Genomic DNA, 14,670 nt, shown 5'->3' with positions numbered 1-14,670 from the left:
AACTGAAAATCTGAAATAATAAGTTTTAGGACTTATGTTTCAGAACTGATATAAGAAAAAAATGCTTATACCAATTTGTCCGTTGGAAGTGTGTGTGTGTCCAAACTGTACATAAAAATAAAACTGTAAATAAAATAAAAAAGGCTAATTAATTTGAGTATTTATTGAGGATTATAAGTAAACACAGTACCATGTAATTTAAAGTAAAAAAGAATTTCATACACCAATTAAAAAAATAAATAAAAAAACACAAGTGAATACAAAGTTTAAGGAAGTATTACGAAAAGATTAATGGCTGCGTGTATTATGCATAAATTACTTGACAGCAACATTAAAACAAAATAAACAGGTCAGAGTAATGTCTCAATGAACAACGCCCTTAACGAGAAGATATTATCATTTTTAGAAAAAAAAACAATATAAAGAAAATTACTTTTAAAAGAAGACATGATTAAATAACTAAAATGTATAATAATATTTTAGAAATTCACACAGTATATAAAATAACAGTGAGGTCCAGGATTATGGAAGTGGGTTTGGTTAACGGTTCGGTAGGTAGGTTCCAAGGAAGTGTTTTTTCACACTACCACCTCTGCAATGGCGAGTAGCTCATTTATAGTCAACAGGCTAAACTAACATGACTAGCATATAAATTTTCAAGTAACTTCTTTTAAAAAAACGCAATCTGAACAATGGCATTTGTACAACTACAATTTCTTATTCATTGCGTTAGGTCATTAGAAAGAGACCCCCTTACTTTCCTTTTAAGAAATCCTTCTTTCAAGAGGAGATTCTTCAAGAGGATGTGTTGGTCTTGTATTCTTTTATATTGGTAACTTCATCAGGTACTCATCCTCTGAGTGCCCCTTAATGTTGACTTAATAATTTTAGTCAATAATTTTAGTGATTTTTCTCGAGGTAGTTACAATAAAATAATATATAAAAAATAAACCAACAATTGTAATAAGACCCATTCTTAAAAACTTTTGCTAGTTTAGCACCAGCAATAAACTAGGAATATAATTCTTATTTTCATTTTAATAAAGTAAAAAAGTTCTATCATTTATAAAGATTTTTTATTTAATGAATAAAATATTAAAATTTACCAAACTAAGAAGAAAAAAGTTATTAAAAAAATAAAATAATTAAAGAAGAAAGGGATTAGCTCAGTGAATAGAGCACTGGAGTTGAGTATATTACCGTTTTCATGGTAGTGAACATTTATGATTGAACTATTTTTTTAAGGGGCTTTACTAGGGTGGTGAGGAAGACACTGGAAGCAACCTAATATCTTTAACAAAATTTAATCTAGTTGCCACTAGATTAATTGTATGCCTACTATTTTATTAATAACTTTTTTTAAAAAATTTATTAATCTGATTAATCACTGCTATTGTTAATTTTACTTTCAGTACTGAACGTGGCAGCTGGCAAAGCACCAATGCAAGTAAGCTCTGAACAAAGTGGGGTACCACAAAAAGCAATTGATGGAAGCACAAGTTCGTTCTTTAACTCAGATACTTGCACACTGACGAGACCAGAGCGAATACCTTGGTGGTACGTCAACCTGTTGGAGCCTTACATGGTTCAATTAGTACGTCTGGATTTTGGAAAACCTTGCTGTGGTTAGTGCAATTTCTTTTCTTTTCCATTCATTTTGCTTTCTAATGCATTAATTTGCTAACACCTCAATAAGTATTTTTACAAAAGGTATTTTTAATTTAGATGGAATAAATATTATTTTCTTAAATACTGCAGGGAAAAACAAACCAGCTACAATTGTGGTCAGAGTTGGCAACAACCGTCCAGACCTAGCAACCAACCCAGTTTGTAACAGATACACCGGCTTTTTGGAAGAGGGTAAGCCGCTTTTTCTTCCATGCAATCCACCAATGCCTGGCGCTTTTGTTAGCGTCCACTTGGAAGCAGCGTCATCTTCTAATCAACTCTCAATTTGTGAGGCGTTTGTCTATACTGACCAGGTAAATTTACATGCGTAAATACATTTGAAATTTTGGTTTAAAAAGCTGTGGAGTGTGTACGTTGTGATGTACAAGTTGAAATGAACCTCGAAGTTAAAGGATTAAAAGAAAATAGATGTACATATATTTGGAATATTTAAAAATATAGTTTATATATTTTCTTCTAATTGTAATCAAAATGTAATGCTAATAAATTCAATTTTAGTGTAGTATTTCTCCTGTAATTTCATTGCATGTGTGACAAAAACTTTTTTATAGGCATTGCCAATAGAAAGGTGCCCTCAGTTCAGAGACCAACCCCCAGGTAGTACAGCTACTTACAATGGTAAATGCTACATTTTCTACAACAGACAGCCCCTGGCTCTGAGGGAAGCTCTAAATTTCTGTAGAAGTCGCGGAGGCACTCTTGTTGATGAAAGTAATCCTGCTTTGCAAGGTTTTATCAGCTGGGAACTTTGGAGAAGGCACAGGTTTGTAAAAGTTTATTGCAAAATAAGTATAACTCTCTTTTGAATTTTGAAAACGGAATATAGAATGCAAAAGATTAGTTATTTAATTGCATTTTGCATATTGTGCTTAACAACTGAATCGTGTTCCGACATTTTCCACAATATAAAAAAATGGCAGATATGATCATTTCAATACACTTTAAGAAATATCAAATTCCCAATAATCAAACATTCAAATGTTATGTCTTTTTTGTTTTTTTTTTTGTATGGACTTCTTATGCAAAAGTATAGATGAACAACTAAAGATTATCTTAGAAAGAGGAATATAATTTATTGCTTATTATGTATAAGTAGCAATAAACAATTTTAAAAAATTCTTGAATTCAAGAATTCTAAAACAAGCAGGTAGATAATTTTGGACTTTTTTAAGAACGAGACAGGATTACAACTGCCCACCACATAATGTATACTACCACGTTATAAAAACTGTGCGGGGATTGGACGTGATAAAAAGTTCGTTCTGCCATATAAAATGAGTGATCTACACACCGTCACTCACTTTGGGATATTCGTTAAGACTAATCTAATAAAATTTTCTGCTACAGTTATTTCAAATTCTATGTTATTATTAGAACTGACACAAGCAGTCAATACTGGATGGGTGCTGTACGAGATCATAAAGATAAAAACAACTGGAAGTGGATAAACGGAGAGGATGTAACTGTTTCCTTCTGGAATCTACCCGGCGGAGATGAAGATTGTGCACGCTACGACGGATCTAAAGGCTGGCTATGGTCAGATACTAACTGCAACGCTAAGATTAACTACATTTGTCAGCACCGTAAGTAATCTTTTAATAATGTTTCATTACTTTCGGTAATTTTATCCGACATTGCGTAATTCTATTCCCTAATTCTAACTAAAATCTTAATTTTTTTTTTCTCTCATCACTGTTTGTTTGCGAGATTCCATATAGTAACTTTCAGAAATTATATCACATCTAACGCAATTCATATTAAGAATGGAGGAATATCCGAAACGGTCCAAATAGAAGAAACGTAGCATATCCAATTATGTGATTGTAACCACCTATTTACATGACTTCATTCTCTAGTAAATAGTTTTTTCTTTTTTTTTTAATGAAAATTGAAATGAAATGATTGCATTAGACCACTGCTGACCCTTTTAGCATTTAATTGATTTAGAAGAAATTATATTTTGGTCAGGAGCGTCTCTTTATTTATAGTCACCAGCGTACAAAATTTAAAAAGATTTTGACCATTTTTTTTCAATTTATTTAGCAATTTACATCTGTATAAATATACATATATGTATAATAAGTAAATAGGAAGAGAAGAGAAACTACCCAGCGGTATCACTCTCTACAGGATATCGATATTAATGATGACGATCATCTTCAGACCTCTAGGAAGTCTTGGGGGGCCATTGGCGATTCAGTCAGTGAGGAGGATTGTTAGGGTTGTCAGAGGAGGCGAGAGACTGTACGAGAGGACTAGACAATCAGAGAGAGCATTATGGAACTTTTGATATTTCGTCTGGCAAGTTGTACGAATGGGATGTTGAGGTCGTTGTGAAGAGTGAGGTTAGTCTCGTAGAAAGGAGCGTCAGCTATCTGTCGGAAGAGTTTTGACTGAAATGTTTGTACTGATTGTTGGTTTGGCTGAACCCCACAGCTCTAGTCCGTAAGTTTACATTGAGGATAATTTTTTTTTTTTTTTTTCTAATGCCATACATCATTGGCGCTCAGCCATTAGATGTCTCGCAGCCCAATATATTTTCGCTCTTGAAGAGAGCTCGTCAGTAGTCGCAGTCAAATGGGACAGGGCTTCGCACTCAAAAAGATGGTCTTCTGTCATGTGCCCGTTCCCGCAAAGCACACAGTTCGAGTTGTCAACTACGCCGATCTTAAATAAGTGTGCCTGCAGGTAATCGTGTCCAGTGACCAAACGAAAACAGGCCACCGCTACGCTCCGAAGCAGGTTCTTTGGCAGCACATTGTCCCTCAAGATAGCCCATCGTTTGCCCTCTGATAGTGTGGTGTGCAGCTCCGCTGTTCTCTTTTTGGCTTTTGTCCGGTAAATTCGTCTTGTGGTCTCAAAAGGAATGGACCCTTTAGGCTGTGTCATATTTGCTGACAGCTTGGCGAGTCTGTCAGCTTCCTCGTTCCCGCTGAGGCCGCAATGGCTGGGGATCCATTGTAAAATTACTCTCACATTTTCCTCGATGAGGTCGTTAATTATTTTACGACATTGAATTATGTCGTGGGAGTCGGTCGCAGCCCAAGTAGTCAGTGCCATGATCGCGGCCTGCGAATCGATAAAAAGGACTACATTCTTAATCGCCATATTTTCAATGCATTTTAGGGCTAAAAGGACCGCTCTGACCTCCCCATCGAAATTAGAGGCCACTCTTCCTACTGGTTCCGCCAAACTGAAAGCGGAGCTATAAACCCTTGCACCTGCACTACCACTAGCGTTTACAGCTGACCCATCCATATACACATGCAGCCAAAGGCTGTCCGGGTATCTATTATGGATGGTTTCTAAGGCTAGGGTTTTTAATTCATACGCTGGGGTTTCTCCTTTATTCACATCTTTGATAAGATGCAGCAATCCTTTGGCGAGGTGCCTTTGACGTATCTCACCCAGCAGCGGGAATAACTGTCTTTCGCCTGCTGGCGTGGCATAAGAATTTGTTATCTTTTCTGCAATCGATAAAAATGTACCTTGGGTTTTGAGACGTTGAGTGGGTTGCCTGTAGGTGTCCCAGTACAATAGACCAAGACGCTTTATCCGCTCACTAGTTCTTACCACGGCCATATCCCTTCTTACTGACAATGGTTCGATGCCAGTTTGTATCTCCATGGCTGTTATCGGCGTGGATTTAGATGCGCCAGTGATAAGTCTTAGCGCTTGATTCTGAGGCTTGTCTGGTTTCTTTAAAAGCATTCAGCCCAAACATTGAGGATAATATTGTATATTAAACGTTTGAGTTCTATGGGCAATTTGGAGCATCGTCCAAGTAGTCTGTAAAGAAGTTTTGCACATTTTGTCATTGCTTGTCTTTTAAGTCTAGTATGTGGGTTCCACGCGAGTCGTGTGTCTATGAAGAGCCCAAGGTAGCGTACCAGATCTGTGCAAGGAAGAGGATTTCTGTTGAAGAAGACAGGTGGACAGGAGCCCTGCTGGAGAGCAAACGTGGCATGCTATATGTTCATTATAATCCACCACTTCTTTGCCTAGGATTCTATCATTCATTAATTAATTAATTGGTTATCGGTATTAATGTCAATGTATCATTTGACAAAAATGTCCTTAATTTTTTTCCCTTTAATTTAAGGACATGGATGCCTCTGAATATGGTGTTAAAATAACAGAACTTTTCTTTAATTAGAACCAAAGGCTTGTGGGAAACCAGAGCAGCCGCCAAATTCAACCATGATAGCAGACAGTTTTAATGTTGGCGCTACGATTGAATATTCTTGTGATGAAGGACATCTTCTTGTTGGCCCTAATACAAGAGTATGCCTCCCTACTGGTTTCTACAATGAGTTTCCACCTGTTTGTAAACGTAAGAATCTAAACATAAACTGCCATAATTATTACATAGAAGTGTTCACTAAATTTTATTGTCTTAAGGTTACTATTCTATTTTCTAAATTTTTTAAATTGCTAGAATAACTAGTGGATATTCTAGTTATGAATATTTAGTGGATACTCAAGCAAAAGAAATTGGGTACTTAACATTTTTTTTTTTTTTTTTTTAAGAATGCATGTTTAATGGAATGTCAAATAATAATTATAATAGGGAAGGGATTAGCTATGAGATTAGCGTACTGGACTCCCACGCGGAGGTCCCGGGTTCGAATCCAGCTGCTAACCTTAGGTTTTCTCTTCCTAGGAGCTTCTTACAGCTCACTGTCCGGTGATGGGCAGTGCACTGAAAAAAGCTCCGGACGCCAATAACCTTAGATGTTGACGCGCCTCAAATAAAAAAAAAAAAAAAAAAAAAATAATAATAATAATAATTATAATAGGGAAGGGATTAGCTATGAGATTAGCGTACTGGACTCCCACGCAGAGGTCCCGGGTTCGAATCCAGCAGCTGACCCTTAGATTTTCTCTTCCTAGGAGCTTCTTACAGCTCAATGTCCGGTGATGGACAGTGTTGTCTGTAACGAGAGAACACTGTCCGGAGGCCGGCAGTGCACTGGAAAAAGCTCCGGGCGCTAATGACCTCAGCTGTTGATGCGCCAAAAAAAAAAAAAAAAAAAAAAAAAAAAAAAAAAAAAAAAAAAAAAAAAATAAATGTTTATGCTTTATTCAATCTGATTTGTAGATAGATATCAGAGATGAAATTAGTAAAGGTGTAACTGCGTTGTAATGCGCATTTGATTTCTTAATTTTCTTGTTAGAATTGAAAACAACAACTTAGGCTTTTTCACCTAATAAATTATTTTCAAATAGATTCGGTTAAAACGATTTCTACTTTTATAGTATTTTTATTTTTACTTTTTTTTCAGGAATTGAATGTGGATTTCCCGCTGATATTGTAAACGGTGGCTACACATTAATAAATGGTACTATTGGATATTTGAGCCAAGTTTTATACCATTGTAATGAAGGTTATAAAATGTCTGGAAGAGCCCAACTGATTTGTGATCTTGATGAGCGCTGGGATGGACCACCGCCAAGATGTCAACGTATGTATTTTTTCGTTTTTTATGATAAAATTATATTTGGAGACTTAAAACGGCTTAAAGTAGATTTTCAATCAAAAGGATGAACAATTATAGTTATAATTCTTTTTTTTTTATATAGCAATTCTTTGTGGGGAACCGCCAGTAGTGGCAAATGGTGACATGTTTCTTTCGAATAACATAACTATTGCTGGAACAGTTGTTGAATATTCTTGCGTCTCCAGAAAGTATAAATTGTTTGGACCAAAGCAGATAACCTGCCTTGATAATGGAAAGTATGATAAGCCTCCACCAGTTTGCAGAGGTAAGAGAGAAAACAAAATTTAATTATTTTGTATGAATATTGAACGCAACCGTCACATCCAAACTTAGAGATTTGATAAATTGAAAATTTCTATATTCTAGTAGTTTTTTCTCCTTACAAAATACTATATACTTGTATAAAAAAATAAAAAGGTGTAAATTTATAACAATCATCATTGGCTGTTTGTCAAGTAATTAGTTCAGGTTTTGGTCACAGTCGGTCTATTTTCTCTCGAGCCTGGTGTTGTTGCCCAGTATCTGTATTCGTAAGTTTACTAGAAATTGGTGTGCTACTCTGTAGATAAAGACTTATCGTGGATATTTCCAACGCCTTGTAATTATTTTTTTACAAAATCACCCAGATGATCGCAGCTCATTATTTTAGAAAACGTGTTGCTTAATTATTGCAGTCTTACTAGCCGCAATGGTCTGAGAGAGATGTGTACAAGAGTCTGGAACAAATTACGCCATATTTTTTAACTAATTTTCAGACAAGCGTTTTTAAAATTGAAGTCTTAATTTTACAACTATTGCAATTATTTTTCGTTGTTGAATTCTTTTTTATTTAAGTATAGCAGAGGTGTTGCATTTATACTTTCAAAATCTCACCAACAGTTTTTATTTTTTAAGGAGGTTCTTGAAAATGAATACATTTTTTATGTTTAGTAAATGTTGCTTATTTAAGGCGCCTTTCAACAAGAAATGGTACATGGTTGTGAAACTCAGGTATAGAGCATTGAGGTTTCGTAGTAGTAAGAAATACAAGTCTTTTGATTGTACGTTATTATTGCGACTAGTTTACCAGTCGTTTTTGCAAATAATCTCCTCTGATCTCCAAGCGTCATATCGCTAATTAGAGATTGCAAGAGGACTCATAAGGCAAACTACTGATTGCAGAGCAATCTAACAGGGTATAGCAGCTGTTTTTTCTCTCCTCCTGTCACAATATCCACAAGGGCTTGAACCAACTACAGCGGAACTCCCTGAGGATAAGTTTGCTGAACAATCGTGCCTTATCTGAAGGCATAAAACCCAATTATGTTGACATGAGCACTCGACTTAGTCCGCGTCAAGACCCCCGACTTGCTTCTTTGTGGGACTTCTTGGAAGTGGGTTGTTGGCTTTGAACAGCAGACACTTGTGGGACGAAATCGTATGTTGCATCTAGCCCTAATAAAAAGCCTCTCCAACCTGTTAGCTAAATGGGTCACAGGTGAAATAATGCCTATCGGAGCAGTCTCAGGTTTTGCTGCCTCGCCTAATTTAGAATATCTTACGACCTCACAATAGGCCTTCCTCATCAGCCTAGACTATTTCTAAATACTTTTTCCTTCCTCATTCAAGGGAATGTAGGAAGAAACCTGAACAATGAGAAAGCCGATTTCCGTGTTCCTATATGAGTTTTTCCTGTCTATATGTTTTTTAGCTTTCACTACAAAAACTTGAAATGGAATAAAGCCAAACCAAATAGAAATGAGTAACATTAATAAACTTATTATTAATTATGTTAATTAATGTATCAGTTAAAATTAATATTTATCAATATATTTTTATTACGTTTTACAGAAGAACCACGAGGAAGTATATTACCAAGTTTGCTGCCCAATCGTCCAGCGACCACAATGCGATCTCCACCGAGAGAAAAACCACGGCCATTCACACCTCGACCGGTTCAGACTCCGAAACCAGTTTCCGCGGAACCAGATTTAGAAGATAACAAACTCAGCGAGACGAGGCATGTGCCGAGAATTGTCGTTGCAGGAAGGCCGACTGATTCAGATTTATCTGAAAATGTTCATATTAGACATGATATCTCAAGGAATGGTGTTGAAATTCCATCTCATTCTATTCACGATGAAAGGCCTACTCTAGGAGCTAAACTTAATCTTGGTACTTTTTATTAAACTTATAGTTTACAAAGAATTAGTAGTACATTTAAAATAAATGTGAGTTAATTAGTTGTATTTTGAAATGGTAGGATGATGGATAACTCAATTAAAAATACTGCTCAAACATATTTCATTCCATACAACCCTTATTCAAAGAGACATGCAAGTCTAAAAAGTTTGATAATTTTGCAGGTGTTCTTTCCTATCAATAAAAGTAAAATAGAAAAAATCACAAATTCAAAAGTATGAAAAAGTAAAAAACCATTGAATATCAGTATATATATAAAAAAATATAAATATAAAAAGAATATTTAAAAAAAAAATACTGAAAGGCAAAATAAAATTTGTTTGTGTGAAAAATAGGTTTGCAAAAATGAATGCTTTATGAAATTAACTAATTTTAGTACACGTTTCTGAACCATTCATGCAAATATAAACATTCTTGTCACATTCAATTTATCCAAAATATTTTCCAGGTGCTATAATTGCTTTGGGCGTTTTTGGAGGATTCGTATTTCTGGCTGCCGTTGTTACAACTATTGTGATTTTAGTGAAAAGGTAGAGCAATTTATTTTCTTGCTTTCTTTATTTATATTAAGTTTATGTTAATAATCAAATGTGAATGAATTCTAAATGCTTTCCAAATAACCTCTTATTCTTATTACTGATTAATTCTATTTCTTCTAACAGTGTCTAAATTTCTTCTTTTTCGGAAAAGATTCTTTCTATATTAATAACAGATCCACTGATTTGTATTGCATTAAAGTGCACATTTTATTTATTTTAATCGGCTAACTTATTTTTTATTATAAAGCAAAAAGAATTTCTCAGACTCAAAATAAAGATTTCTTAGTGTAAGAAATACTAAAGGATAACCAATTTGATCGTATTGTTTCATCATTATTCAAAATTTAAATAATTAAAAATTAATAAACGTATTTTAGTTTTCCACAATTTTTAAATACATTTAATTTTTCGGAAAGCAAATTTAATTTTTTTCGTGGTTCTCTTCGCCGTTTAATATAAGCAGGTGTAATAGTGATTCGGCCAGGATCTGATGAATAAGTAACCAGTCTAGGTTTTTCCAGAATTTCGTTCTCAGGAATATAACGTCGTTACCTAAGCTTGGGAGTCAATTTGTTTTCACCACATCCTGATCTAATCTCTACGACATCCTGCTATCAATTTAAAAACTCAGTTAAAAACTTGCAATATAGTTATTAAAACTTATAACCAAGCAGGTTAGGAATAATAAAAATTAAATATGCTTCTGCAAATACAAAATAAATGATTAGATTTATTTAAATGCTGAAAATTACACTTCTTTTCACTTTGACAAGTTTTGTTTTTATCACCCATAGCATATTGTCTTCTGCTTTTTTTTGTTAGTTAGTTGTAAAAGTAGTGTCGATAGCATGTGACTAACGTAGTTGTGTCGGGGGTGTCGGGTTATTGTGTGTTGCAGTGGGCGGAGGTCGAAGCTTCCCCCGACACGATCAATGCCATCCCGGTGGTACACCCTCCTCGCGATGCCCTTCCCAGACCAGCAAGTCGGGCGGCGGCAGTTTGCAAGGGCATACCACAGTCGTGCTGGATATTTCTCTAACCCAATATGACACTCGCACACCCCGACCATGTATTAGAAACTATATCGACTGATAAAGTACAAATAAAATAAGGTAAAAATAAATATTATTTATCAAATTTATATTAAATATATTGCTTTTCTGCATACACAGGAAATTTCAAACGAACTATACAAACCCTTGCCACATATCTTTTCGATAGACAGAAGCACATGATTGTCACAATAAACATGTTTGAGGTGTCAGTGTCAATTCCCTTATCCAAGCTTTCTTCCTTTCCATCAATTACAAAAGTAAAATTGCATGATGCACGTGCTTATTTATTTATTTTAATACATATTCATATATGGTTTTTTCTGCCAGTGCATGGCTAATAATTGCATGTTTTCTCCAAAAATCTCAACAAAAATAATCATAGAAAGGACTAATAGAAGGAAAACTTTATGCTGAAAAAATAAAATCATTTTGCTCTTGGAAGTGTAATTAATCTTATTAATAAATTTTTATCAATCATAACTTATTAATCAACCTTTAAAGATGGGAGCTGAAATTATTTAATGAATCTATTCAGCACCAACAAATTAAAAAAGCAGAACTTTCAGCAGATGGAATAGCGAGATGCTTTTATATTTAAATACATATTTTGCACTCATCTCGATTTAAAAAAAAAAAGTCTTTTAAATAACATTAGCATTAATACCATGAAATTAACTAATTTTGACGAGTTATTATAATATTTTTGTCCTTTACTTTTATTTAATACTTTTAAGAGTTAAGATGTTATTTTTTAAATTATAAAAAATAGTATCAAACACTCAAATAACTTTTTCTTAATTCCTATTCGGTTATACTACAATTGTCTTTAAACTTTGAATTCTTACTAATGTTTAATGGTTTTCTTTATTATATAGGTTGTGATTGTTAACAAAATGAAGTGTTACTTTACTGGCAACCAAGTCTAATGAATCATTCCACAGATCTTCTCTCAAATGTTATTTTTTTTTTTTCTCAAGTTGCTCTCGATTGAGAGCTTCTCACTTTTGGTTTTCATCAGAAATATCTGTTTTGAAGTCCCCTTAGTCTGAAGAAGTGGTTTTTACTAAATATCTTGTGACTGTATTTTGTACCTTGTGTGAGAATTCAATAGCCGACAACTCAATAAGGGCTAGAGTAAGTTCAAAATTGATACTCCGACTTGCTACTGGTATTAGCGACCTTCTGATTAAAATTGGTTTTTAAGATGTGTCACTTTACTGATTTTTTTTTTTTTTTGAGTTTTCTCAATATTACTATAAACTTCATAGACTCATTACCTACATTTAGGACTGTAACTTTTATTTTCTGAAGGAAACATTGAGTAATGTGTCAAGTAAGAATAATGTCTCTTACCTGAATAATATTAACAGGAATTAAATATGCAAGTAAAGTTCCAAATTTGACGAAAATCGTTCAGTAGAAATGCTTCTTTACTCAATATATATTGTGTGGTTTTCATTGATTTTGCTGACCAAATTCCAAGTTGCTAAAAAAATTCATTCATTGTCAATATCGGTAACAGAAAAAGTCGTATGAAAATTCTTGCCCGATTTTTTATAAGATAAAAAAAATGAAGAAACCATCTCAGTGGAAGACTTTGTTTATTGACTTTTTTCACAACGTAATAATTAGAGGAATCACAATTACGTAATTTTAATCAAAAAAGTGCTTTCAATTGCGTCTGCGACACCTTTTACTGAAAAAAATTGCACTCTTCTCACCTGTTAATATTATCGTTCTTTAAGTTTTGAAGTCTTCATTTAAAGTGTTTATTTAATATAATTCCAAATTGTTAAGCTATATTATTATTTTTTCTTTCAATAGAAACCGTAGTGCCAAACACTATCGCCATCGAGGATCCCCGGACAGTAATACGGTAGCATCATTTGATTCCTCAAGTTCTGAATCCAGAGGAGGTCTGAATCGCTATTACCGTCAAGCATGGGAAAATCTTCATCAATCTGCTAGTGGAGGTGGCGGAGCTAATGGAAAAGTTAGCAATGGAAGTTCGGCGGGACATCACATTATGAAGGAGACGCCTGCAGAGAGAGATGGCAGTGAGCTCGTGATCACGGACGTGTACAGACCGGTGCAGGATAAGAAACGGCATCATCATCATCACCATCACCACCATCATCCGCATCATCAGCATGTCCACGGCCAACAGGACTGGAGGCATCACAAAAACCATAGATATTAGGAAATCTTTTGTGTTTAATCACAATAAGCAATCTATTCTACAAGATTGCACATTCAAAATCTAGTTTCTTAAATTAGAAAATGAAAGTTTTAAGAATACCTTCACGAAATAATTAGAAAGGTATGCTGAACTTTGTAACCTTTTTTGTGTGGTTTTCTTTTCCTTTTTTTTTTATTCAAAGTAATCATTTGAAATCATCGTCCGTAAATTCTATCTCTTGAAATTAATTATTTTACGATTAGTAAAACTACCTTCGGCTTACAAAGGCAACCACATCTAGTTTTCATGCAAAATTATAATGCTCGGTCGATTATCTAGAACGCTCAAGTTGTTCGATTAATGTTGTCCTGCCAAACATTATTATGTTACCAAATTCATAAACATTCCGAATTGTTAATTATTAGAAATTTATTAAGATTTTATTTTTTTACTACTTGATTTTGAATACGTTGAGCATATTAAGTTTACCTGTAAATAAATTGATGAGTACTGATTTTAAAATCCAGAATACATGTTCTAAAATAGAATAAGTTGAATATTTTATAATTATTTAAAAAAATTATCCCCAATGCTCATAACTATTCAAACATTATGTATAGCTGATTCACGATATTTATGATGTAAATAAAATTTATAATTAATTAGATTTTTAAGAAATGCTTCTTAACAAATATGAAGGAATTCCTTAGCCTAATTTTAGTAAATAAAATTTGGCTGATGTAATTCTTGTGAGTAGTTGAACAATTAAAATATTTACTTAATTAAAAAAATGATAGAACTCCCACCTTTCAAAAACTATTGAAAAATTATTAATAAATCCTAATAAGAGAGGAATGTATGTGATAATTTCATATTATAAATAAAACGAAACATTTTTATACTTCTGTAAATAATATTGTTGGCTTTGATATTACAATATACTAAATTGTAAGTATGTATGTATAAATATGAAATTATATTTAATATTAGAAAAGTCATTCATTCATTCATTTCACCTTTTTCTTCTTTTTGCCCAAAATTAAAGTAAAAAGTAAAGTAATGCCTATTTTTTCAGGCGGGCTTTACGTCCAACTATCAATTAGGTGACGTGGACGCAGGTTACTAGCAAACTTACTTTACTGTAAATTTCTTTTATTAACCATTAAATAAAATCCAAGGCCTAAGACCGGGAATCGAACCCAGTACCACAACACATATTAGCTTTACAGGTCTCGCCTCTTACCGCTACCGTGGTGCCTCATAAGAAAGACTTTTTGTTTTGCTGTTTTCTTCTTAGGGGATCTTTCCCTAAAGAGCCCATTGAGTAAAACTTACAGTTCTTACATATATACCATATTAAAAGACAAAACTATCTCTGGAGTTGAAATTGATCGAAAATAGATTTACTGAAAATGGTGAAATTTATAGAAGAGTTTTTCAATGTTTTTTTGACATTTTCCCGAAAATGTCCATTCACTTTTTTTTTTTTTAAAAAAGGGCCACTTTTAAAGAAACACTTTTATTAC

At 33.7% G+C, this 14,670-nt stretch overlaps 2 protein-coding genes across 7 annotated transcripts in view; one reads left to right on the top strand and one right to left on the bottom strand.

The window, feature by feature from the left end:
• LOC141449625 (uncharacterized) overlaps positions 1-14,142 on the top strand; it is a 115,959-nt gene extending 101,817 nt beyond the window's left edge. For 5 of the 6 annotated variants that reach the window (XM_074119190.1, XM_074119193.1, XM_074119192.1 and 2 more), the window contains 10 exons: positions 1,413-1,625; positions 1,759-1,982; positions 2,241-2,452; positions 3,064-3,272; positions 5,846-6,022; positions 6,975-7,154; positions 7,273-7,455; positions 9,021-9,344; positions 9,820-9,901; positions 12,790-14,142. In XM_074119190.1, the coding sequence (XP_073975291.1) occupies positions 1,413-1,625; positions 1,759-1,982; positions 2,241-2,452; positions 3,064-3,272; positions 5,846-6,022; positions 6,975-7,154; positions 7,273-7,455; positions 9,021-9,344; positions 9,820-9,901; positions 12,790-13,165 (2,180 nt within the window). In that variant the 3' untranslated portion in view covers positions 13,166-14,142. Of the gene's footprint in view, positions 1-1,412; positions 1,626-1,758; positions 1,983-2,240; positions 2,453-3,063; positions 3,273-5,845; positions 6,023-6,974; positions 7,155-7,272; positions 7,456-9,020; positions 9,345-9,819; positions 9,902-10,808; positions 11,023-12,789 lie in introns of all 6 variants that reach the window. The other variant, XR_012455627.1, reaches the window with a different exon arrangement.
• Positions 3,331-5,831, bottom strand: LOC141449626 (uncharacterized). The gene has a single exon (XM_074119196.1). The coding sequence runs from the start codon at positions 5,398-5,400 to the stop codon at positions 4,186-4,188; it is 1,215 nt and encodes a 404-aa protein (XP_073975297.1). The 5' UTR covers positions 5,401-5,831; the 3' UTR covers positions 3,331-4,185.
• Positions 14,143-14,670: the final 528 nt, after the last annotated feature.

This window comes from Rhodnius prolixus, unplaced genomic scaffold (genome assembly GCF_049639745.1).
Source record: "Rhodnius prolixus isolate KJV_2025 unplaced genomic scaffold, Rpr scaffold_2, whole genome shotgun sequence".
Taxonomy (NCBI): Eukaryota; Metazoa; Arthropoda; class Insecta; order Hemiptera; family Reduviidae; genus Rhodnius; species Rhodnius prolixus.
The sequence above is the reverse complement of the archived record's forward strand: the minus strand, read 5'-3'. Positions and strand labels throughout refer to the sequence as shown.

What these genes read in the sequence shown, in the direction of transcription:
- LOC141449626 (XM_074119196.1), bottom strand. Translation starts at nt 5,400, where the DNA reads ATGCTTTTAAAGAAACCAGACAAGCCTCAGAATCAAGCGCTAAGACTT.